The 27,313-nt window shown below is 37.1% G+C and overlaps 1 protein-coding gene across 1 annotated transcript; it reads right to left on the bottom strand.

The window, feature by feature from the left end:
* Positions 1-4,165: 4,165 nt before the first annotated feature.
* Positions 4,166-26,762, bottom strand: cpa6 (carboxypeptidase A6). The gene is made up of 11 exons (XM_079601906.1): positions 26,374-26,762; positions 19,291-19,366; positions 15,170-15,294; positions 12,130-12,244; positions 11,383-11,484; positions 9,999-10,103; positions 8,251-8,361; positions 7,984-8,074; positions 7,043-7,245; positions 5,564-5,648; positions 4,166-5,387 (listed from the first exon to the last, which is right to left on the bottom strand). The coding sequence occupies exons 1-11, from the start codon at positions 26,484-26,486 to the stop codon at positions 5,197-5,199; spliced, it is 1,317 nt and encodes a 438-aa protein (XP_079458032.1). The 5' UTR covers positions 26,487-26,762; the 3' UTR covers positions 4,166-5,196.
* Positions 26,763-27,313: the final 551 nt, after the last annotated feature.

Genomic DNA, 27,313 nt, shown 5'->3' with positions numbered 1-27,313 from the left:
GAGGCAGAGTGAGAGAGAAAAAAATATATAAAGTATCTTCTAACATTAATTAAAACAGATTAAAAAATATATATATATATAAAAAATAATAATAATACATTACTAAATAAAAAAGTTAAAAATCAGTTTAGAACTGGTTGTCCGATACGTCAAACAAGTAAACTCACTTCCTTGTGGTTGCTTGTGGGCTAGTCATATCTCTGTGGTTATGTTGTCCATTAGTTATGAAGCAACTTGTTAGCAATTTATGTTTTGACACAGCTTCAACAGTCACGTTTGAGGTATCTCCTTATAAAACAAAACCCACTTAAAAATAGGTAAGTGAGTTTGATTAATTCCATGTGTCCCAGATGAGTTTGTTGCAGACATGATTCAGCTAATAAAAAGTCATTAGGACCTTAATGTTATTGCATTTACATTGAATAATACTAAAACTAATTAAAGGTTTTGCACATTTTAATAAAATGCAATTTTTTATTATTATTAGGCCTATTATTGCTGCTACTGCAGTCCATTAAGTTTTAAATTATCTAAACTTCATTGCGATGATGATAACATTACAATAGGCTATAATTACAAAATATAACACCATTGACAACATGCCACTTAGGTCCTTCTGTATAATAATATTTTTTGTCTTTTCACTTTAAAATAAAAACAATGTTTTTTACCTCCACCAATCTAAATACATTAATGTGTAGACAAATGCTGGATTAAAAAATAAACACACAAACACACAAATGATATTCAAAATAACACGATGTCAAATCGCTATTTTCTAGAGACAAAACTACATGAATTAACCTCAAAACTGTTACTTCATTAAGTTAGATTTTGTCATTATCCTGCTATTTGCTGGACATGAAAAACAACTGACCTTCATATCCTTCAACAGTAAAACAACAACAACAACAATATAAATATATCTTACATGCTTTTTATTTATAATTTTTTTCCTCCACACTGGTTTTAAGGGAGATTACTGTCAACCCCCTCTGCGAGAAACACATGCTCTTCATCAAGCAAAGCCACTGTTTGTTTTTGGCTCTCCAGGATGAGTAATTCTCAGGTTCACAAGATGCCTGAAATGCTTTTGCACTGTAAAAGCTGACATCAAATGTGGAGGATGAGTCAAGGCCAGGCTATATAATGCATGTCTATTTCCTACAACTGTATATCAAAATGTAGATAATAAAATTAATAGATACTCATCAGTTTATTTAAGAGGTCATTTGGTCCAATATTAACCATGGTTAGGGGCAAAAATGACAAAATCACCCAAGTGAATTATTATATTAATATAAACTTTTATATAATGCTTTATACATTTTTAAATATAAATTAAATAATAAAAAATAATAAAACTATTACATTGTTTCTGGCTCTGTGCTTCATTTGAATGATCAAGGCCATTGCCATCATTAGAGGGTTACATGAAACATTCAGTTCCAGTGGTCACCTGCAGGCACACCAATACTACACATTTTTGAATTATTCCTATCAAACACATCTGATTCAACTCATCCCACACAAAGTCGCCACCTACTGGTTTCATTGTGGCTCATTAGTAGAGAAGCCAAGACCAGAAATAGATGGGTCAGATAAAGTCTCGGGTATATTCTTCTTCATTTTCCGACTCACACACAGTTGAGCGAGCAAGCCTTTTCAAAGTATACTCTTTTGGCCATGAGCGCGGAACTTTCAGAGCCTGCGCACATGGGAATTTGAACAGGAAGTACATTCTCTTTTGGCAAAGGGGGCCATAGAACGTATTCATTCTCACAAAAGGGACTCCGGGTTCTACAGCTGGTGCTTCAAAGTTCCCAAGAAGGATGGATTGAGTCCTATTATAGATCTACAACATCTGAACCGTTCTCTGAGGAGATTCAGGTTCAAGACGTTGGTGATTCCGTTCATCGTGAGTCAAATCAAATGCAAGGATTGGTTTGTCATGATTGATTTAAAGGATGCATGCTTCAATATTTCCATCCTTCCTCAACACAGGAAGTTCCTGATGTTTGTTTTTGGGGCAAAGTCAAGTTCTTCCATTCAACCATAGCGTTAACCCCTCGCACCTTCATGAAGTGCATGGATGCAGCGCTGGCTCCTCTGAGACTCCAAGGTATTCGTGTACTCAATTACATAGATGACTTGCTAATATTAGCACAGTTACAGGAGATGGAGGCTCGGCATCGAGATGTAGTTCTCACCCACATAAGGTGCTTGGGGTTGAGACTAAACTTAAAGAAGAGTATGTTGTCTCCAGTCTAGAGGACAGCCTTTCTAGGAGTAATATGGGACTCGATTACGATGCAGGCACGATTGTCTCAAGCTCGTATCGAGTCAATTCTGGCAGCTGTGACCAGAATGAATCTAAATGGTAAAATGGTAAATGGACTGCATTTATATAGCGCTTTCACAGACCCAATGGCCACCAAAGCGCTTTACATATTGCCTCACATTCACCCATTCACACACCGACGGTGTGGCCAGGCCAGGCCGTTACTGTGAAACAATTTCAAAGGTTGTTGGGGCTCATGGCAGCAGCGTCCAACGTCATACCCATTGGCCTGCTGTTCATAAGACCATTACAGTGGTGGCTCAGGACCACAGGTATTTCCCTGAGGGGTAACCCATTCCGTATGGTCAAAGTTATGTGCAGATACCTTCGTACCCTTGTTATGTGGAAAAAACCTTGGTTTCTGTCCCAGGCCCTGGGGTTAGGGGCATCCTGTTATCGGAAAACAGTGACAACAGAGATCATCTTAAACCCTAGAGCTCCCTCCACAAGGAACTGTATGCTTTGAAGTGGAGATGTTTTTACTTCATGGTGCAGAGAACATCAGTTGGACCCAGTTAAGTGCCCAGTTGCTTCAGTGTGATTGTTCCTTCAGGAGTTCCTGGTATGTGCCTAAAGTGCCAGCTAATGTAGCACGGTCCACAGTTTTCCAGGCCTTCCTTTCTCCTTCACATGTGTAGGTGGACCAAAAGAGGCTTCACTTACTTTACCCTGTGATGGCTTTGAAGGCGTATGTACTCAGATCTTCCCAGTGGAGGAAGTCTGAGCAGCTACTGGTATGCTTCGGGTCACACAAGAAGGGGTCCTCAGCTTCCAAACATACAATCAGTAGGTGGATTGTTGAGGCAATCTCTACAGCTTACGAGGTGCGTGGGTTGCCGTCACCTCTGCTGATTAGAGCTCACTCTACTGGGGTATGGTGACCTTCAAGGCCTTATTGGCAGGGACCTCATTCCAAGAGGTGTATTATCATCGATGTAGTGTGAGTTCCCTGAAAAGAGAAGTCTCAGGTTACGAATGTAACCATTGTTCCCTGAGAAGGTAACAAGATGCTGCGTCCATTTGCCATACTTCCTGCATGCCTCTTAGTGATGTCCCTCAGCCTTTTAAAAGCTAACACTACCTCGTGCCGGCTTTCCTTTATAGCTTCCATGGTTCGCCATCTCAAGATTGGACTAGTTGCACACGTGCTTCAGACAGCAGTCACACAGAGGCGTTCCCCAAAGTGAAATCATCAACACAGCGTCTCGTTTTGCTTGGCAACAAGCAAAGATTTATAGTTTATTTGGAACTATTTTCTTTGGTGGAGTAGAAATATCTATTAAATGACTGGACAATTTTTGTCATAAGGGTAAGTTACTCTATTTCAGGGGTGTCATACTCAGTTCCTGGAGGGCCACTAGCAAAGTTTAGCTCTAACTCTAATTAAACAAACCTAATCCAGCTAATCAATGTCTTCAGTATTCCTAGAGACTTCCAGACAGGTGTTTTGAAGCTGGTTGTATACACTCTGCAGGACACTGGGCCTCCAGGAGCAGAATCTGACATATTTGCTCTATATCAACTGTTTGTTCATAGTTATACAGCTGCATAAAATAAATATCACAGTTCCAATCATGCTGTGGTACTGAATATCTGATATTTCTCGTGTGAAATTGCTTATAAATACCATGTACTCAATGATGGATTATAGACTGGGCCAATGGGGTAAGAGCCGACCCCACTGTTTATTTCTCACAGTGGTAAAGTAATTTATCATTACTTGGAATTTAGGCCTTATATCAAATAATATAATGCATTCTTGGAGGTTGGATGCAGCCTGTTTGTGATTGTGTTGGACTTAGCAGGGATAATTTTACATAATTACATCATGATAAAATCCCTTTTAATAATCTACCTGTTGGTAAAATAAACAATACAATACAAAAATCTGTGTACAATGAAAAGAAATCTCAAATGCCAAATTGCAAGACACTTTATATAACAAAGGATATTTTCAATATTCGAAATAAATACTAGCTTATTACAATAAAACTCCAAAACTTGATAGTAATAATACAAATGTAAACATTGCCCTATGCAAGTACAGGTAATTATACAAGGTAAATTTACTTTGATATGTTTTTTCCCAAGCAAAAAACAAAAACAAAACAGCAAATTTAATTTATTCTTGCCTGGCTCATTTGAGAGGTTGAATTCCCTGGTGACCTTTACCGTTTCATTTTAAAACCAAATCAAAGCTGTCTTTGAGCTGCAGTGATACACGCCTGCAGCGGCAGCACACGTGGCATCTACACTAAAATAAACCCATTGTACAGTATGCATTATTTACATTCTTTTGGGCATTACTGTTATTTTGAAGTTTGTCTGTATAGCAAGTGCTCACTGTATATTTGCCTCTTAGGTAAAACCCACTTTCTAGGAAATGATTTAGTTCACAATTCAAGTGCTTGCATTACTTTACTGTTTACATTTATACCAATTTGTTTAATATAGTATGAAAGCTTGTTTTCAGCATGAAAAAAAAAATATTGTGACATTTTCTCGCAATTGCACAATTCTGACTTCTGAAAGTCACTTGACATGACTGAAAGTCAAAATTGTGAGTAGTTATAAACTTGGATTTGTGAGAAATAAACTATAAATTGCGAGATATACACTCACAATTGTGTGTCTTTTCTATTTCTAAGTTGCAATTACCTTGTTTTAATTCCATGGCGGAAACAAGCTTCCATACTGTAGAGCTTATAAAAGTAGTTTATAAAATAAATAAAGTGTTTTGTAAAATGCAGGCACTTTTGTACATAGCTAGTAGATATCGCTGTGGCTTATGTGCTAAACTGTGAAATCGATGGAGAGAAGATATGAGACAAAGAGTGAAAGTCAAGTACAAAGTTTCATTTGGTGCATTTCTTCAGCAGTCCTGAGGCGATGGTCTTTATTGCTCTCGTTGTCTCTGTACAGGTGGGATTAATCAGGGCTTCCGGCAACAGGAAGCCGTAGTAGCCCGTATCACGCAACTCAAAGGCAAAGGCATATGAGATCCCGTTCTTATAGGCCCAGTCTATTGAGCTTCCAGAACTCACGTCTGAAAGAGAAACACATTACATCACATCTGGACGTTTGACTGTTGTTGATATAGAAATAGTCATGAGTCAGAAAACAGATTGGCGTCTAACTGAGAGGGCTTACAGAGAGCGGATGAGTCATATATGCAGTGGCTATATGTCATTGATTGAAGAAAATACCCAATGCCTGACTTACAAAGTGTGGTGGAGGCAGGGCCGTATCTGTATCTCACTCCATAAGCTGAGTACAGAGCGCTCACTGCATTCTGGGCTGCTGATTCCTGAGGGGGAGGAGCAGGTTCAAGTATTCATCCAGTCGATCATTAATGATGCTTGGTGGTAAGTGTAGTCAAAAGATTGTGTGGGGCAACCCCAAAAAATAATATCTCAGCCATTCCAAATTCTAATGAGGAGTTTAATGTTTTGCCCTCTGGTAGAAGATATTGAGTTCTATCTTGTTAAAGGCTAAATCGCTTTACCAACTCCAGGGTGCAAATTATGGTTTGCAGTGATTACTACAGAATCTTATATAGAGAAGTGTGGAGATATTATACAGAGTAGAGACCGACATGACTTAAACCTCTGGTGGTCTTCCATAATTTTAGGCCAAAACTGTCACAGTTATGCTTATTTTTGGTTTAGTTTTTTATCAGTCTGTTTAATCACCTGTTTAATCACCTGCCTGTGTTCCTTTGTTTTCTTTCCCCTCATAATCAGTTACCATGGATATTAATTTAATAACCACAGCTGTTCATCATTTAGTTCATCACCATGTGTATTTTAGTTCTTCGCCTTCTCTCATTCTTCTTTCCGGTATTGCTTGTTCATGGCACAATTTGTCAAGTTGTTGGCTTATGTTTAATAAAGACTGTCGTTATTTGTTCCTTCTTCTTCATCACTGGACTATATTATATATATATATATATATATATATATATATATATATATATGTAATGAAAAACTTAGTGTTATTGTAAGTAATAAGTAAGTGTTGTATAAGTATTATTGAATCAAAATACATCCATTTCATAAAAAAAAGTCTTGGGTCTGACTATGACGATGAAGTGAGAAATACCAGAGAATGAAAGTAATGGTAACTTGGGATTCAGTAACTGACCAGTGAGTTTAGATGGACTTAAGCTGTAACGCCTGTCATTTGGATTGAACAAACAACAACTATTCATTAAATGAACCAGCTCATAAAAGTCATATCATCAATCAGACTACACTGGTTGTGCTGTATGTTTTTTTTTTTATTCACTAAATGCACTTTTTTTTTTACTATACTGGTCATGCTGCGTGTTTTGATTCAGTAAAAAGAACCTGTTCATTGGAGTCATTTGCTTACAAATTGGAGTATGTGGTTGCACCATATGTTTTTGATTGAGTAAAAAAACTTGTTCATACAGTAGGAGTTATTTGCTCGCAAATCGGACAATAGTTGCACTTAGCCATTATGTCATCATACTCACCTATTAGTTGTCTTATTGTTTATGCATGCAGCCTGTGAGGACATCCCAACAAAAAGTTGCCTTTTCATGCTATTTTTGCTGTATCGTCTCTCTCCATATTTACACATCTAATGTTTTTGAGTTGCTCTGAAATTATAATTACTAAATGATCCCGCACACAAATGGACAAATTCAAGATAAATTGTCTGACAGAAATCACTCACCACACAGTTGAAGTTTGGTATAGTGGAATATTTGTAGGAATACGGATAGAGGAGCATCTGAGCATAGGCGTGAATCGAGATGTAGGCCTTGACCCGTTTCCTGTGTTTGCGTAGAAACTTGGCAACAGCTTTGACCTCAGGCTCTGACTCAGGGAAGGGACCGCAGTATGTGTCATCGCAGGGGTGCAGGGATGCACCCTGATCTATCAGAGACAGCAAAGATAGCAGGTGCAAGAAATTATAACTTTATTTGTAATCATTGAATTTTTGCCTTTCCTGGCCCAAGGTTGCGGTCGTAGGTTCACTCCCTTGGGATTTTGCTGGCTCATGATCATTCTACACTTATGTATTCTCTATTTTGGTATCATGTATTATATTGATCTAACAGTGAATTAAGAGTGAATATTTTTGGGTGAGCAATGAGTATTATTTATTTTGTCCTTCAGAAATATATTAGAACTAGACTGTTAAACAACTTACATTTTGAGAAAATCAAATGAGCGGAACCACAAGGTACATTTTCAGATGGATCTGCCCTAAAACATGTTAACATGTAAAAAATAAATAAAAAAATTGCCGAACTTATACCACTTTGAAAGCTGGTAAATGCTGGTTAGTATGGGTTTAGCGCTGATTTATCTGGAAGACCAAGGATAAGCTGTTTGCCAGCAAATGTTAGAATTTTTGGTTTAATACCTTCTCTTCAACTAAAATGTTATTTTCTATCCCATTAGATACAATTTGATGCCAAAAATTTTTCCCAAAGATAGTGTTTGATGTAAATATGTCCTTCTGGTGATACATTTTTAATCTGTGTGTCAGGCCTCTTCATGGTGTCTGTCTACATACTCTGTCTGGAATGCCTATTTATTTCCTATATGAACACCAGGGCTCTTTAATTTGGAGCTTTTGATTCTTGAATATCAGGTAAAATAACTCACCACACCATTTGACTTTCCAATTTCGGTTGGCATCCACTCCCCGACAATGATACTTTGGAATCTTTGACCGTGTTTTCCGCCAAAAGCGATCCTAAGAGAGAGAGAGAAACCACAGATATTTTCCTCCATTATGTCTGGCGGCTTTATAGAAAGGCAAGACATGCTGCATGTTTAACAGCACAGAGCTGCCAACGTTTCTTTTCAGTAAGCTCAGCATACATCACAGAAGAGATGTTGAGATCTAGGCATGTGTCAAACAGATATTACCGTCTTCCAGCTGTAATGGTAACCGTCTACGTTGAAGACAGGCATAATGTAGAAATTGAGCTGATTCATCAGTCGTCTCATGCTGGAGTCGTGTTGATAGGAGTTCAGTGCCTGCGTTCACAGTGAATGGAATCGTAACAGACTTCAAGAGATGTAGGAAAAAAGTGTCTCGTTTTCCCCACAGATAGACTTCAATACAGCAAAAACACAGCAGTTTGTGTGCAGTTCCTCTAAACATACCCCATTAAAATAGGCCATTCTTACATTAAATATATTACACACACAGGTAATATATACATAGGCCTACTGTTTTCAGTATTCCATAATTAATATTTCAGTGTTGTCATAAGACCTTGTGCATATTCAAGTATGAGTGGCAATCGTTTATCATCTTAAAAATAACTATTTTGCATAAATGATTGTCTTAACTTTTGGTAGTCCAATCAATAGTCATGATGCTTCTTCTGTTTAATTCATCACGCTGAAAATGGAAGATCACACTGAGCGCATTGCATCTTGGGTACAGTATTTTAAGTAATTACAGTATACTATTTTATATTATATAATAGTACAGTAAATAAGTACAGTATAAAAGTTTGCTTTATACTGCATTTTATCAAATGTACACTATCGTTCAGAAGCTTGAGCTATATTTTTTTTAACGAAATGAATACTTTTATTTAGCAAGCATGCATTATATTGATCAAAGGTGGCAGTATAAACGTGGTTCTTTTGAACTTTTTGTATTCATCAAAGATTCCTTAATAAAATGCATCACGGTTTCCACAAAGATTTTATGCAGCACAACTATTTACATTGATACTAAAAAAGAAATGTTTCTTGAGCACAAAATCAGCATATTAGAATAATTTCTGATGGATCATGTGACACTGAAGACTGGAGCAATGGCTATTGAAAATCATGGTAAAAACCAATGGTAGAAGTAGTATGTTAGTATGCAGTTTTGAACATACAATAGCTGTAATAGCTCAATAGCTCAATTGAACATACAATAGCTCCCTTTGGACTTTTAAAATATGAATAATGTTTCATTGGTTTAATTTATCAGTGATGCAGTGTCACTGTGTGTAAAGTCTAATCCAACAGCAGAAAGAGAAAAATCACAAATGCTGGAGGTTTGAAGAGAACTATAGAGGTTTAATAACGTTCCCTTTAGGGTCAGTCAGTTTTAGGTCTCTGTCATACAGTAGTTCTGCCACATAGTGGTGTACTGAAGGTATAGCAACACTCTCTTTTTTGATCTCTATCTAATTCTATTAGTCTCACTCAGTGTTAGCTGCTGATCTGAGAGCTGTTTATTTGTGTGGCACAGAGGCACTCTTTGATATTAGTTTATGAGATGTATTATACAGATTAATTTGGGAGGAATTTAGAGACTCACTGAATAAAAAAAGTCCCAGAATACACCAGCTCACAAATAAACAGATCGATAAAAATCTTGAACGGTAGAGGAATGTTTTAAGAGTGTCGTCTTTTAGCAATAGGCACGATAATCTTTAATCAGAATAATCTGATTCTTGACCGAAAGTCTGAGACCACATTGAAATTTGGAATTCAAAGCATAATTTAACTTTTGAAATATTAATTATGAATGCTTCATGGTTATTTTTTACATGCAAATAATACAATTGTTAATTATATACTTTGGATAACCATTTTGTTGATTTTGCTTGGCAGTGATTTTAATCTCAGCATGAAGTGAACAGTGGCAAACAGAAAATGCATACCTCTTTAACAAACCATTGGCAGAAAGCTGGACCAATCCATTCTCTTGCATGAACTCCACAGTCTATCCACACTGCCTTCTTAAAGGGACGTGTTCTCTTTCCTAACTGACAGAAGAGGGGCAGAGAACACCGTCTAGCAAGTCAGAATGTGTGCGTGTTTTTACAGTTTTTCTTGATTGCTTAAACACATTTCTTGAAACTATGCCTCGTATTCTCAAAACAGTAAACACAAATCCATAACGTCTCACCCAATTCCCCAAACATCCTATTTTCAGGTCAAAATGAAGCTCTACACTCAAAACCATTCACTCTTGCTGAAAAACCAAACTTTGCCCTCAGACAGGACACACAAGCCCTCACAACACACACTACAACATAGTCTTACACACTGGTGCAATAAATTCAAAACAACATTTCCATTACATTTCTTGTACTCTTTTATTTTATTTTATTCCTCTAATTTTGTTATTTTATATTTAATTACGTAAGATGTGTGTGACCATCATATGACAGTAAAAGAGCACACACAAACCTTATTCTAATATGGAATTGTACTGGAATGGTAAAGAGTGTTGGTACGTGACAGGAGAGCCTTCACTCAAGGATACAATATGATGAACAAGTCGAAGAATGTTCCACGTATGGTTGAAATACCATCATTGGCCTAGAAAGATAACATTCTGGGAGTCAAGACTGTAAAGGAGAAAGGATGACCTCCCTTCACTGCAACACTCTGAAGCCAATCTGTGTGACTGTACGACTGCTGACATTTTCTCGCAAGAAAATAAACCTCATCAAAGACAATTGGAAATGTTTGCCTCTTATTCAGTGATAGAATGTTGTTTGCCAGCACACCTCCCTGAAGCTTCTGATGATGGAGACGAGGGTGAAGTGACTCAAATTTGGCCTTACTCGTAGTCGAAGCCCAGCGTCCCTTATAGTCATACCATGGACAAGGACATGGTCAACTAAAGTGGCTTGAATTTCATCCGAGACTGCTTGTCTTCTTGCTCTTACCCTTGCCCTTGCCCTTCCTCCTCCTCCAAACTCAATAAACTGATTCGGGCCCTTTTATCTATCTATTGAAGGATCTGATTGATGTGTGTTAAATTTTGACTCTTAGTGTTTTCACCTGGGAAATTATGTGCTAACTGAGCTGAAGTTGAGTGAACAATATTGAATACTAGTGCTTTCTAAATGACCACATGGTGTAGGCAATGAGAAATGAAGGGATTTGTGTTTATAGTTTAGAGAAATGGGTGTGCTTTTTGATAAATGGCATTATGGTTTTGAAATTTTAGTTCAAAAGCCTGGTTATAGTGTTTAAGCAATCGAGAAAAACTGTAACAGAATGGCCATAGCCATCTTCCCCTTCACCTTTTACCTGGAGCACGTAGAGGGGTCGTCCCTCATAGGACTGACCAATAGAGAACAGGTCCACCAGGTGCGGGTTAGTCCGGTTCATCTCAAACATCCAACTCTGGATCTGTCGAAAAGGGTGAACAGATCCTCCAGATTAACATGCAGCTTGTATTCATGTCAAACTTTGCAGCAGAAAGTCAAAATCAAACATTAAGGTTTCTGTGAATTTGTATACACATTTAATTTAGCAGGTCTTGCCTATTTCTATTAGTGTCTGCACTCATTTCTAACTCATTTGTGGCTCATCAAGGTGTTGACACTTATTTTACTGTAATATGTGATATATATCTATACTCAAGACTTCAAATGTTCAATAATTCATTCTTTATAAATGTTTCCTTTATAAGAGTAGAGGAATAATATCCTTAAAAGTGAATGTAATCCAGCCCTCGTCTACTCCGAAGGGTCTCCTATTCATCATCATGTCATGAGAACAAATCACAGTTTACAGTGTACATGTGTTGAAGTTGGCACTCGGTCTGAAGGAGAAGACCTGAGAGAAAAGGAAGAAAACCTCCTGAGATCTGTTTTTCTTGTGCACATGGGCCACAACCGAATGCAAATGTACTTCTCAATCAAAGGCTGTTAGCCTGTGAAAATCAACCTTCTTTTGAGAGAAAGATGGAGTGGCAGACAGGGAAAAGAATCTGTCTTCTTAACTTACTACATACAAATGACCATGTGTATTAACTTCCACCCATGCACTCACCTCTTCCAAAGGATGGTACACTTCATAGTCATACTGCAATTCCGATCTGCGCTTTCTGGAGGAACGGTATCCGGTCTGTTTCTCAATTTGGGTTTGAAGATTGGAAATGAGCACCCTGTGGAGACAGTGGGGTGTCAGCGAGGGGATGTTGAAAGCACATGCACTGTGCATCAAACCGTTTAATGGCAGTTTTCAGGGTTACTCAGATATTTATGTACACATTACACATTTCTGCATCTAACTCTCGAGTTAAAGTCACAAAAAGAACATTAGATGAATTTAGATTGAGATTTTCTCAATGTTTTTTGCTATGCAGTTTTTCCCCCCAGTTTTATTAATTTGTTTGAACATTATACAAATATTTTTTAATACATTGTTCTAATTGTTTTGCACTTTATTGTGGTTTATTTGGAAAGTAGTCATGTAAAGTTCTTCGCATCAAGGCCATGATCATCCTGTTGGCTGTTATTTTACAATAATGTCCAGCTGACGGCCTTTACTTATGTTAGTAAGATTTTAACACTAATGAAAATTCAAATGTTTACGCCTCTAACATGACAATAATTTTTAAGTATTTTTTGGTAGCATATGAAATTGGTTGTTTGTCATGTTTATCATATTCCTTATTACATATGAAATTGGTTGTTTGTTATGTTTATAATTTTCCTTATTACATATGAAATTGGTTGTTTATCATGTGTTTTAAAACATACTTTCTAAAGGTTAAACATAAGAATTATAATGTATTATAACTGCGGTTACAATTATTCATGAGACAATGCATTATAAGGTGCTGTCTTGATAGATCAGGCAAACTCGAGACGGATCTAAATGGAGTTATCTTTATTAATAAGCCAAACAGCATGGCAGGAAAAAATAAGGGCCTTATGCTGCATTCATGCCATGTTGTAATAACCGCATAGTCTCAAGATGACAACACGTGATGTTATATTCGGAGCTGTTCACGTCCTTGGACTGGGAAATATGCGTTTCTATGGCAGCACTATCAACGCCTAAATGAAACTGCAGCAGTCAGGTGGTACAGCAGTCATGTGGTACAAGTAGGAGCTCTCAGACAATTCTCATCTTACAGTACAATATGTATTTATGAGCTATACGATGATATGAATGCTTTTTTAAAAATGTAATTATGTAATTGAGGTAATTACGACATGGCGTGAACGCACCTTTATTTAAACAGGATAGCTTATCAACAGAATTAGAGACAGGTGCTTAACATAACCAGTAACCATGGAAACAAACTAGGATTGGGAACACATGGCAAACAGGAAAAGAAGAGAACCAAACCAATACACAATAGCTGCGTCCGAAATCGCATACTCTCGCAAGTAGTAGACTTTTTGCCTATACTTGTCAGGACTCAGATCTTCAGCCTTTCTGCTGTGTTTGTCTTGTGTCTTGATTGTCAGTTCACCTCTCTACCATCATAGCTGAATCCCATTCTAATTAGTGCTCTCACTCTCATTACTCACACACCTGTTTCCCATTTCTGCACTGATTTTCTCCACTACTTATGCTTCTCTCTTTCTTTGGTTTTCTGTCAGTGTGTCTTGGTTTCTGTCCGTTTCACCACTGTCCCCTTGCCCGAAAGTCTTTTTTTGGTTGCTTCTAAACCTTAAAGCCTTGTCTGATTATTTAACCCTGTTTTGTTGTTTATTTGCCTAGTTCCTGTTCCCTGTCTTGACTCAGCTTGCTCTCCCGGTTTTTGACTCCCTGCCTGTCCTGGACTATTGCCTTGGCTTTTTCCTTGAAACGTTTAGTTCGCTACTGGTTTTGACCCCAGCCTGTCCATTGGATTTCGACTCTGCCTCGCCCTCTTACTTGGTGGCTCGGCTACCAATTATTTTGTGTTTTGTTTTGTTTTGCTTCAACCTTTTGGACAATAAATTCCATTCTCAATTGATCTGCTCTTGGGTCCCTGTTGTCTCTGCACCACCCTAACAATACTCTTTAATGAGTTCTGTGAATTCGGAAATTCTTCTTTTGTCACATATTGTTTTTTTGCCTACTATATAGTAGGGAAGTATGCAATTTCAGACTCAGCCAATGAAACTAACATACTTGTGACAGGTACATTTCAAGGCATAATTAATGCATTAAAAATGCTTTTATAATGTATTATATACTGTATGAAGTCTTAAGTAAATTGTTACAGTATTTTCCTCCTAATTAAGGTTTAAAGGTAGACTCTATATATCACCAACATTGATCATCTTGTCACAAACAGAGCAAAGGTAATTCATGAGTTCACAGTTAAAATTAGAGTAAAAAGAGTATGCGAGTTGGCGTGCTCTGAGGGCTCTGTGGCCCGAACCCAGAGTACTCCCCTGTATCCCTGGCTGGGATAGGAACTACCCGAGAGTGAGGAGTTGAGGTGGTGGAGGGATGCAGAAAAGACTGTCGAAGAACGGAGGCGAGTCGACATATATATATATATATATATAGGCCAATCGTACTGATTGGATAGATCATTTGAACGTGCTCCTCTTGAACATTTATTTAAAAAATCATAACATGAATAACAGAATTAAACTTCATCTTTGCCTGTTTTGTTTTTTGGCTAGAATAGAAATGGCACAATTTATCTTTATGACCTGTCAAACCAAAGCAAACATGGATGGAGTGTTTTTTATCTAGAGTAAACAACCTATCCCATCACCCAGAATCCTCAGGGGTATCACTTCTGCCAGTCAATATGCTCAAATACATCAGCCATGAGAAGGAGAGAAGATATGAAAGAAAAGGCCTCCCTGGGGAAAAGGGATGACAATGAAAGTGTTGGTGGCTGTAGCGCATGAGATAAGCTTCATTGTTGCTGTTGATCTGGATGATTGATGGGGCGAGTGGTTGAAAGAGTACTTTGAATCATGCTTTGGTTTCTGGGTCCGTCAGCACATGGAAATCAAAGTCAGAAGGATTCGAGTATAACTCTAATGCATGTCCCCCAGAAACCGATGTTTGTCCGACAGGAGACTGAGAGAATCACTCTAATGATCTAACGGAGAAGGAGGACACTCACTCATAGTAGATGTGCGCTTGGTAAAGATGTCTTCTCAGCCATTGTGTCTTGTTCCGTCCCACATGAACATCTACTGGGCTGTTCTCTCGAATCAGAGACGCGCTGTTGGGCTGCCAAAGGTCCACCTGCAGAACATCACCGAGATCAGTTAAGCAGGAATGTTCCCAGCCGCTTAAGCGAAAAATCTTTCATCATTTACTCACCCTCATGTTGTTCCAAACCTGTATGACTTTCTTTCTTTGTTTATATTCACTTTTGGCAGACCAGTTCGGATGGCATTGATATCAAATAACATTGGTTTTCATGTGTTTCATAACTGGTCATGAACCATCGAACATTGAGTATGTGAAAATGCGAATGAAATCTAAGAGATTTGGTGGAGGGCAAGTTAAAGTTTAAGATACTGTTTCTGCTAAATAACAATATTGACAATAGATGTAAATTGAATGCAACTAACAGCTCAGAGAATTTGATCTGGTAAGAATTTGAGAAATGTTTGAGAAATTACTTCTTATCTCTTGGGTTTTGATTGCAAATTTGGTGTTTCGGCAAATGTGAACCCTTAGAGACATTATTGAGATTGCTTGTAAAACTTTAGGAGACACATTTGACATTTTACTGGTGCATTTTGCACCTGAGAAGATGGAGACGTCTCAACTTACTCTCCATTTAATCTCATTGCTGTCTATCAGAAGCAATGAAGATATTTAAGAGATCACACTTGCATTGACATTTTTTTGTTTAACTATCCAAACCGATATGTAAGAACATAGAACATGAGCTATATTCCACAAACATAATTTCAATGTGAATATAAGAACATGGTCATACGTTGCATTTAGCTACAAACAAAACAAATACATTTGTTCATGAACACTAACTAAATCCAAAACCAAACCAAAATTAACAGATAAAGCAATCTGAAATCAGGTTCTTGAAATTCAAGCAGTTTATCATATGTTGTTAGATCTTTAAACCAGAGTTGAGATGACTGATACAGCTTTTCCCAGTGCTGTAAGATCTGTAGATCAGAGACCAACTGACTCAGCCCATTCACAGAGAGTTTAAATCATGCAGAGCTTCAGCGAGCCAACATGATCACAGTGTTTGATTGAAATTATCTATTTCTGTGTGTGGATCCACAAAACCACTTTAGATTGCCAACATGTGCCGGAGCCTTTTGTAGAAGCCCATATCAGCCCCTGAAGCATAACCTCAGATTTTGATCATCAGCCTCCTCTGTGCGGCTGCCAAGTCACTATACGCTCTTGACTGAAAATTTGTGCACTAAAAATAGTTCTTCTGAATTATATTGGCATACAATATGGATTTGCGTGTCAAATGATATGCTCTTGGTTAAAAGCAGGAATATCAGTCATAAAATAGGTCCAGTCAGAGCAGAAAAACTCCTCACAGCCGTGCTGCATTCCTAACAGATGCTCACAAACCTGGCAGCTGAAACAGATTTGACACGTTTGTTTTGATGGTTTGTGGCTGATCATACAATGGTATGATCTTGAAACAGATTTCGCATGCACAAAGAAAGCATGAGATTGAGAGGATGAACATGTCTTCTATAAAAAGCAGGTGGTAAAAAAAGAGAACACCTGACTATACAACCATTAGGAATGCTATGGACTGTATTGATTGTTCGCATGGCTTTTTAGGCAATTTCTTTAGTAATTTTGGGGTGGAAATCTGTGGAATGGATTTCTGTATTTGGTTGCGATGCAGCGTATTTGCAGCACATGATTTTGAATGATTTGACATCCTTCTTAAAAAGTAATTCTACATCAGGATTGACCTTTTTAACAAAGTTATTGATGGTTGCGTTCGGTATCGGAGGCAAAAAGAGAGATTTGAGGGATTTCTTGGAGGTTCCTGATTCTCTTTTGACACATTACCCGGCATGTGTGTTGTTCGTCCCTATCATGCTCTAAACTTCTAATTTTGTACTGTAAAACTGTAAATTTTGGTTTTAAATTCTATCATCTATGCATTGGAGCAAATGAGAGGCCTTTTGATAAAACTTTTACAGCATCATCTGTTAATGGAAAGCTTGACAGATTCACTACAGTTTACTGCGTGTACTTGATTGTTTAACTGTCTTCTTTCTCCCTATCCTTGTCTTTCTCTTGCTTTTGAGTGGTCCATTATTGGTTTGGGCTGTGACTATAAAAAACTGCTTGGATCAGCTATACTTTCAGAAAGGTAATTATCATCACTGCTGGTCAAGTTGAAGGAGACGGAATGTTCAGTATGCGGAGTTCTTTTTAAGGGAAATCCTTATTTTGCATTCCTCTTGCATTGTGTGATCATGCATTTTGGGAGCGGAGCAATGAAGGGAGGGGTGTGTATGTTTGGGCTGATTTCAAATATCAAGTGTTTCTCAGAAATTTCATACTGCACCTTTAAATATGGTAAAATGAGAGTACTGCTCGCAGGGGATGGGAATATGTTGAACTTGAATGATGGCCTTTTTTGTATGCTAAAGATTCTCTTGTGAGGGACTGCCTATATAAAGTCAGATGTACTGTGTGTATAATTGGCTTTTGTATTGTTATTTATGGAATCTTGTTTCCACCAAAGAATAAAAAATAAATCTTAAATAAAAAATAAATGATCTCCCAATTCTGACTTTCCGATATAAACTCGCAATTACGAGTTATAAAGTCAGCATTTAGACTTTGTACGCTGACGCAAGAATCATTCCAATTTGGCACCCGACGCACAGCGGACTTTTCCCTCCACAGACGGTAAATTAGGGAATGAAGTTGTGAGCACAACGGGGGCGGTTCAGCGAAAAGAGGAGGCAGTTTCAATTTTGCAGTTTGAGAAAACAATTCCGCCACAGACCAGGAAAACCCTGGTCTAAAGTCAGTGGCATGTTATTCAGATGCTATTTTAAGGGCGCATGCTTGGCCATAGCGTGTGCACAACGCACATACACTTTGCTTCTCTCATCTACACAGACGCAGCAGTTCATATTTTTGCAAACCATACATAATTACAAGGAAAAATATTACCACATGAGGGAAATCATTGTGGTGTCCATGAAGATTAATTGTAGTTATGACGGATCAAACCTGTTTGATCAATAGTGGCAAGACACATTGGTATATAAGGACATCTGACAAAGTGGGTTGTCCGTCAAGAACCAGGAAACAAAATTCTGAAGACTGCGAAATCACCTTTACCATCATGTAAGTTGCGTGCGCCTGGCAAATCCGCCAGCCGCCATGGAACAAGCGTGCCTGCTTTTAAAGGGAATGTGAGATGACGCTCTGATTGGTTTATTGCACGTTACGCCCAAACCACACCTATGAGTAATGTAGCTACTTCAGACCGACCCATTTTAAGCTTGCATTGTTATTGTAGGCTACTGAAGGCAAAAGGCATTTTTACAAATACTGACTTTGACTTCTGTGCATCTTTTTTTCTACCAACCATTAGAACAATGTTAAATCTATAAACCTGAAGAGAGACTTTATTTAATTCTTAAAGATTTTCCCAATCAATGTCTATAATAATAATAATAATAAAAGAATGTAAAATATTTTATTTTTTCTCTGCAGGCCTCAACCCCTTTTGAGGCCCCCAGGGGTCCCTAGACACCTGTTTGAAAAACTTCTGCCTTACTTCAGCCAAGAGGAAATCCAGCCAAGTAGCACACAAGCCTATCAATGACTACATTTATATAATAGTTTGCAGACAGTTTCGTGTGAGTGCAGACCTGAAAACTTCTCTCTGTTAGTGCAGTGACCCCAATTTCTTGAGCACTGTAAAGTTCAACATGGATCAGTTTGAGCAGATATTCTGAGATCATTTTACACTTTGTATTGGCACATTCCTTAAAGATTAAGTGGATTATACTGTGAGAACAAAGGATGCTATAACAACAACATAATATTACTTTATTCTATCTAAATTAAATAATTTACTTTTATATTGTTTTTGTACTAAAATCTAAGCAAATGATTAAATTTGACTTATTTTTTATTTTTTTTCTACCAACCATAATGATGAATCTATAATGTTGAATAGTTTCTTAAAGATAAAGTTTAAGGCTTTTGTTTTTCATGTTTAATGTTACAGGAGTATTGTAGAAATAAGGGACTCACCGTCAGGTTTTGGAAAAGCTGTTTGACTGCTTGAACCTCTGTGTTGCTGCTGGGGATTATTCTGAATACTTGATCACTGCAGAAACAAAGCATTGCAATTATTGTAAAGTATGCACTGGCAAACAAAATAAAGGAATAAAATGGTCTTTTTTGAGAGAGTAAATTATTATATGGTTATTTAAACCAATTAATTTCTATTTCACCATGATTATTTAATCAGTATGCAAAAGTTTAAGATTTTTTTAAAGTCCCCCTGTAGTCAATAACTTTATCCCTTAAAGGTGCACTGTGTAATTTTTTAGCAGCATCTAGTGGTGAGGTTGCGAATTGCAACCAACAGAAGTTACGGTGGCCGACAGGAAAAGATGTCATCGTCTGAGACAGCAGAGAGTAGCCAGTTAAGCAATGAGGTTTCTTTACAAAGATAAATTAAGAAATTAGGCTTACTTAATTATTCAGTAAAACGATACGTTATTGCGAATATTATTGTTACTTGTTCATCATTGTCAGTGTTTTATTCGCTGACTTTAGCTAGCTTCTTTGCACGAAGAACAACATAGTGAGGAAACGCGTTTGTCCGTTTAGGGCTACAGTAGAAATATGTCGGTGCATTTCAATGTAAGGGGACCCGCGGTGTATTTAGATAGAAATGGCTCACTCTAAGGTAATAAAAACATTACGGTTCATTAGGTAAGGTCTTTCTTTATACACCACTGAAAACATTTATGTATTTTATATCGCATTTCTGTCAACAGATCCTCCTAAATATTACACAATGATGAAGTTTTTTTCCTGTGAAAAAAAGTAATGCCTTAAAAAAGCTTGAATGCAACTCTACACCCTTGCTTCATTTAGTATACGCAAATTCATTACAGTTTTTCTCGATTGCTTAAACACTATAACCAGGCTTTTGAACAAAAATTTCAAAACCATAATGCCATTTATCAAAAAGCACACCCATTTCACTAAACTATAAACACAAATACCTTCATTTCTCATTGCCTATACCATGTGGTCATTTAGAAAGCACTAGTATTCAGTATTGTTCACTCAAGTCAGCACAGCTTCAGCTCAGTTAGCACACAATTGCCCAGGTGAAAACACTAAGAGTCAAAATTTAACACACATCAATCAGATCCTTCAATAGATAGATAAAAGGGCCCAAATCAGTTTATTGAGTTTTTGGAACAATAGATCCAGAAAGACATGAAGAAAAAAGTCAAGGAGGGATAGGAGGAGGAGGAAAGGTAAGGGCAAGAAGACAAGTAGTCTCGGATGAAATTCAAGCCACTTTAGTTGACCATGTCCTTGTCCATGATATGACTATGGGGAGGCTGGGCTACGAGTAAGGCCGAATTTGAGACACTTCACCGTCGCCTCCATCATCAGAACCTTCAGGGAGGTGTGCTGGCAAACTAAATTATATCACTAAATAACAGGCAAACATTTCCAATTGTCTTTGATGATGTTTATTTTCTAGCAAGAAAACGCCAGCAGTCGTACAGTCACACAGAGTGGCTACAGAGTGTGACAGGGAGAGCATCCTTCCTCCTTTATAGACTTGACTCCCAGAATGTTATCTTTCTAGGCCAATGATGGTTTTTCAACCATACGTGGAACATTCTTAGACTTGTTCATCATATTTTATCCTTTAGTGGAGGCCCTCCTGTCACGACCAACACTCTTTACCATTCCAGTACAATTCCATATTTGAATAAGGTTTGTGTGTGCTCTATTACTGTCATATGATGGTCACACACATATCTTACGTAAGTAAATATAAAAAATAAAAAAATAGAGGAGAGAGTAAAAAAAAAAAAAAGTACTTTTACAAGAGTACATGAATGAATAAAAATATGCCAATGTATCCATTGGTTGTGTCTTTTGTGTTCATCATGTGAAAAGGTTTGTTAGGGGGGGAACCACAAGCAACATAACTTACCAGTTTTGGAAATGTTGTTTTGAATTTATTATACCAGTGTGTAGGACTATGTTGTAGTGTGTGTGATTTTGATGGCTTGTGTGTGCAGTCTGAGGACAAAGTTTGGTTTTTCAGCAAGAGTGAATGGTTTTGAATGTAGAGCTTCATTTTGACCTGAAAATAGGATGTTTGGGGAATTGGGTGAGACGTTATGGATTTGTGTTTACTGTTCTGAGAATACGAGGCATAGTTTCAAGAAATGTGTTTAAGCAATCGAGAAAAACTGTAATATGCTAATTAGCCCTGCCTCCACTGAGGTAAACGCTGCACAATGGTATCGCTCTTTACGTCGGACACATAACAGCAATTAATAAGATTAGCCTTTTGCTTGACTATGTTATTAAACAGCTAATAATGTTGCTAATGTTACACAAACTATGTTCCCATTCGCCATCTCAGTCTGCCTTCTAACAATCATCAGAAACGCTTTGAACAACTCAGAACGTCATTGGAGAAAGCATTGCGTAGTTGCTCATAGCATCGTAATATAGCCTATGATACACCCGCTATATTGCTAAATTATAAATTACCCGATTTTTCATATCAACAAAAAAATATACCGGGATAACCTGGCATCTCTCGAGACTGCCCTGTTAGTTCGCTGTAATGATATGCTAAAGAAGAAGTACAAGTTGAAGTGATTGGTTAGTTACAACGTAGTTTCAGTTTGTGACGCCAGAAACACCAGCGATTTCAAGTCTTTTGTTCACTGCAGTTTTGGAGAAAATCCTCAATGGCGTTGACTTTGACATTGAATTTGCACATGGTTTGTCGTAAAGCGCATTAAAAACACCACATAGAAACATAGTTAGCCTACACAACATTAAAAACTTGATTTTCACCAAAGGGGGACTCTAAGAAATTAATACTTTTAATCAATGAGGATAACCTTGATCAAAACTAAAAATATTTATAATTTACAAAGGATTTTAAAATGTGTTGCTCTTTTTAACATTCTATTCAAATATCCTGAAAAAATGCATAACAGTATCTAAGAAAAATATTAATTAAGCAGCACTAGAGTTTTCAACATTGCTCAAAAATTCCCTGAAAATCACTGTATTTTGAAGAAAATTAGCAATCAGTGCGAGTCTATGGGATTTTTTTGCCCATTATAGTGTCTAATGTCTATCGAGTGAAAATCGTAAATCTGAGATAAATATTAGGACAACTATTCTGAACAAGCTGCATGATTTGGGGTTCGATTTATGTATAGCAAAAACAAGTCATGCTGAAGTTTAACAGAGGATCGTTTGAATCCTTAACTCTAAGTATGAGCAATAGTACCAGTGAAAATTTCCAGTAGTGACACAGCCAGCAGACAGTTTTATTGAGCCAGCTAACACATAAAGGCATTTCTGAGGGTTATTTTCTCTGAAACGGTTCAAAACACACCAAATATGACCTCATTACATCACTAAAAGCAATCTGCTATTTTTAGGCTTTGAGTGACGCTGACGCTCCAGGTTACAATCTCCTTTTTTGAGGTGTAATTGTTCGAAGCAGCTCCATTCCAGCTCTATCATTACACAAGAAAGCCACAAAAATGGTCTCAGTTCATCATTAAGGACGTCATCTCCCACTAATGGCAAAAGCAGAGGAAATTGTGCTTGATGCCACACCTGTAATGTCTTTGTTTGTGGTATTTTGTATCATGGATGGGATTTCCCACAGAATCTTTATTGTGTGGTGTCATGCAATATCTGCGTATGCTTTAAATAAATAATAAACCCCTCCTCAGCTGCAGGGTACAAGGTTCTTCATGCTCTCGTTTATTTTGCTGACTATATACTTCTTGTGGCATTTTTTTCTCCAATTCGGCCTGTTTTAGTGTTTTCTGTTGGTTGTTCCTATTTCCTGACTTCGGCCCTGATATTATATAGCGAAACATCCGGGACCTTCTCTGTCTGATGTCAGCTGGCGAGTCAATCACACATTGGTGTGTGAATGTGTGAGGAATGATGTTATTCCTCTTGGCTTCACACCCTCACATACCTGAAGAGGCGTTGATTGGTGCGTTTTATAACCCAATGTAAAGCATTCATCTAATGGAATAGAGAAAAACACAATGACTGACCCTATACAGGACAGGAATTTATAGCACCCTACTCAGTAAAAAATGCTAACTGATGGGATGTTGAAACTTTAACCTGGGGGAAAAAAATCTTAGTAAGCAACACTTATTAATGCTAGTCATGCTGATCAGAAAATTATTTCAATTATTTATTTATTTACACTACTGTTCAAAAGTTTGAGTTTAGGTCATAGGTTTCCACAAAAATATTAAGCAGAACAGCTGTTAAGCATAATAATAATCAAATCAGCATATTATAATGATTTTTGAAGGATCATGTGACACTGTAGACTGGAGTAATGTTGCTCCAATAAGAAAACAGTTATTTAAAGTTGTAATAATATGTTTTTATTTTTGTAAAATATTTCTGATCAAATGAACCCAGCCTTGGTAAGTATAAGATCATCCCACACAAAAACATCACAAAAAGATCAATCAAAAACATTCGAAACATCACATCGGTTGAGATTGTCATATTTCAGATAACCGCAGGGAGGAAGTGTACATTTCATTACACTGTTTCTCTTTATGTTCTGATAGGCCGCTCTCACTCTGATCGGGTCAGCATTTACATCACTCCCTGACAAGTAGAAAACAAGTGTTTCACCTCTTTGTGAATTGTTTTGCTCTTTTAAGCTTCCTTGCATTGAATTTTTTTTGTAAATGACACTATGAATTAAATGAATTACTGCTTAACATTAATATACTGATTAAATTATGTGTCTGTATAAAGCGGAAATAAAAAATAAAGTATACTTTTTGAAAGTCAAATCTTATTTTTACATAAGGAAAGTATAGCTGTCATAAGTAGAATAGCAGTAGAACCCCAGACTCATTAAAAGGGAAAGATGAAAATTCACCCGAAATTCACAAAGAATCTCTCATATTTTCCTCAATCATGCTATTTCAACCAGTGTATGACTTTCTTTTCTCCGTGGAACACAAAAAAAAGATGTTAGGCAGAATGACAACCTCCATTCAGCATTCACTTTCATTATGTGGAAAAAGAGATGCCATGAAAATGGTGACTTGTATTTCAGTCTCTCACATAAAGTCATATTAGTATGGAATGCCATGAGAGTAAGATTATGACAGAATAAAAATGCTATAGAGATTTTACAAGAGCAATTTCTAGCTAATGATAGTTTATAAAATGTATTCAATAGCCTAACTGTGTTGGGGATAATGCATTAGTAATGCAAGTTATGTAATCAGACTACTTTTTTCAAGTAACTATAACACTTTTACTTTTAAATGTAGAAAAAAAAACGATCTGAGTTACTTTTACAAATAAGTAACTCAAGTCACTTTACTTGATTGTTTACCCGTTTTTTCCACTGACACCCTCCTGTCGCCATGTTGAGAGAAATCGGGACTAAGTGCAGAAACGTTGTTTGTAAACATGATGATGGTTATAGTAGTTACTCAATGTGAGCATTCATTTACTCATGTCACTTGCACAAAAACAGATTCAGTATTCCCCAAAATGAATAAAAACTGTGAAATACTCAGAATATTAGAGAAACCTGCATTCATTAAATATGTAAAAAATTATTTAAAATTTAATCTCACTTTTTTTTACCAATGTATGCTGACCTTTGATCCAATAAACCATAGCAAATATTATTTTAGTTAAACATCACATTTGTGTTTAATTTTTTAATGCTGAAGTAAGTGTGTTGAACTTTCTTCTCCTGCATTCTATTCATCTGCAATCCAGAATGGCAGCCCAGATGAAAGGTTGGTTTGAGCTGCACCTTCTACTGTACAGACGAGAATTTGCATTCCCTTCAGTCTGAGGTTTATTTATTTCACTTTTAGTGTAAAAGAGCCTTTGCATTAGTTAAAATTTAAATGTAAATTTTTATATTATGAAACAAGCAAGCAAGCAAGCCCAGCACAGGTAAGAAAAAGTAATGCAAAAGTAACGTAATGCATTATTTTTCATAAAAAGTAACAATTAGTTACTTTTTTTTAGGGAGTAACGCAATATTGTAACACATCACTTTTGAAAGTAACTTTTCCCAGTTTACTGTTCACTATAATGCCTACTTTTCCATGACTTTTTAAAATTGCACTAATAAATAAAAAAATTAAGGCCTGGAAATCATTTTTATTAAAAGAAAGATAGATATTCCGTGACTCTGGGAATCCTGTGGGATGGACTTCTGAATATGTAGGCTAAAACGATCCAGTTCAAGATTTCTACAATGAAAATCTAAAAATTGAGAGGTGAGAGATCCACCATAAGCATAAGGTCTAGCCTACAGTATCTGCCATGCAATTAAATTTAAAATTCACTTAGGCCTATAGATCAAATAATACTTTTTGATATCTCTGATATCAGATTATATCAAACCACCTGGTAATCAACCAAAAAATAAACAAAATATCACACATAATGTTTCTTAAATTGTCATTCTGCATCCATTGTGATCTTCAAGTACTTTGCACTTCGTGCTTATACCTGTCGAGACCAACTGCATGTCACTTGGAGTGCTTTTCAACCTCAGCAAAGGAAAAATCTTGGCACGCTGAAACTGCTTTGTTTTATAAAGCCAGTGTTGACATAAGAAGAGACAGACTGATCTCTAGTCTTTACTTGCGGAGGCGCAGAGTGCACATCAATGATTCAAAACTATTTTGTTAGCCTACTCCCCCTGCCCTGGTCCCTACGCCCTGGGTTCGCGCTAAATAATATGCATGCAACCTGATTAAGTTTAACAAATCGGTTCATTCGGACAAATCTTTTTGAACCAAAAGACTCGGACTCAACTATCACAAAGTCACCGGGTGTGCTGCTTTTTACACGTTATTTTTATGTAATCACATAAATATTTAGTTAAAAACTATAATTTATCGCTATGTGCTTGATTATGTTATGTATATTCTGTGTCTACGTGTGCGAATGACAAAATGCAGGAACGTTCAACTGTTCAATGCGATTCGTTCGCGCGCGCTTGCTATTTGAACGAGTGCTCTCTCACACAACTGTAGTTTAAAAACTTTGAATGAATGAAACACTTACCCGACGTAACGGTTGTTGTAGAGATAAGAGTGAGCAGGATAGAGCACGGTGCTGAAAATGATAACACATCCGAATAAAACCGTACTGGACAAGTCTGTGATTGTCAATGCCATATTAAGTTATTATAGAAATAAACGGCGATTCTGCAGCAGTTAATCAGAGCCTGAGCCGTGCATATGGATGCTGAATGGAACTCATCACAGGGTAAGGAACTGTGAGACTTTTCTGTCCTGTTTGTCCACTCCTGGGACGAGTTCTTGAGGTAGAGGTGTGAAATCATTCATGTGGGAATTCTGGTGGTATCCCGAGTCTTTTAAAGTGTTTTTGGAAGTCTGGTCACGTGACGTGGGGTGTCAGAGGGGTTGGGAACCGAATCCCTGCTTTGGAGTGAGATCAGTGGAAGTGCTCAAGTTTATATTAAGAGCGGAATTCTGCCTCGTCACGGTTGATGTCATGGATGTTGTGTTTTTTATTTGACTTTTTAAGATAGGTTAAGATAGGCTACACACACAATTAACTAGATTAACTATAACTAGATTTTTTTAAATTAACACACACACACACACACACACACACACACACACACACACACACACACACACACACACACACACACACACACACACACACACACACACACACACACACACACACATAATGTTTTTTATACTGTACAAACTGTATATTCTATCACTTTACACTGCCCCTATCCCTAAACCTAGGCTACTCATCACAGGAAACATTCTGCATTTTTACATTTTTAATAAAACAGTTTTTTTTATGTTTTTTAAGCTATTTGAATTATGAGGACTCATGAAATGTCCTCATAAACCATGTTTAAGTTGTAATACCAGTGTAGTCACACATATTTTGTCCTCATAAATCACATAAACAAGCACACACACACACAAACAGAGAGAGAGAGAGAAAGAGAGAAAGT

This window comes from Phoxinus phoxinus (assembly GCF_949152265.1).
Source record: "Phoxinus phoxinus genome assembly, chromosome: 24".
Classification (NCBI taxonomy): Eukaryota; Metazoa; Chordata; class Actinopteri; order Cypriniformes; family Leuciscidae; genus Phoxinus; species Phoxinus phoxinus.
The sequence above is the reverse complement of the archived record's forward strand: the minus strand, read 5'-3'. Positions and strand labels throughout refer to the sequence as shown.

Excerpts from the sequence above, each read along its gene's own strand:
- cpa6 (XM_079601906.1), bottom strand. The coding sequence starts at position 26,486 with ATGGCATTGACAATCACAGACTTGTCCAGTACGGTTTTATTCGGATGT. Across the intron at positions 15,295-19,290 it reads AGCTTTTCCAAAACCTGACG|GTGGACCTTTGGCAGCCCAA; the intron begins GTGAGTCCCTTA and ends GATGTTCTGCAG. Across the intron at positions 8,075-8,250 it reads ACCATTACAGCTGGAAGACG|GATCGCTTTTGGCGGAAAAC; the intron begins GTAATATCTGTT and ends TCTCTCTCTTAG.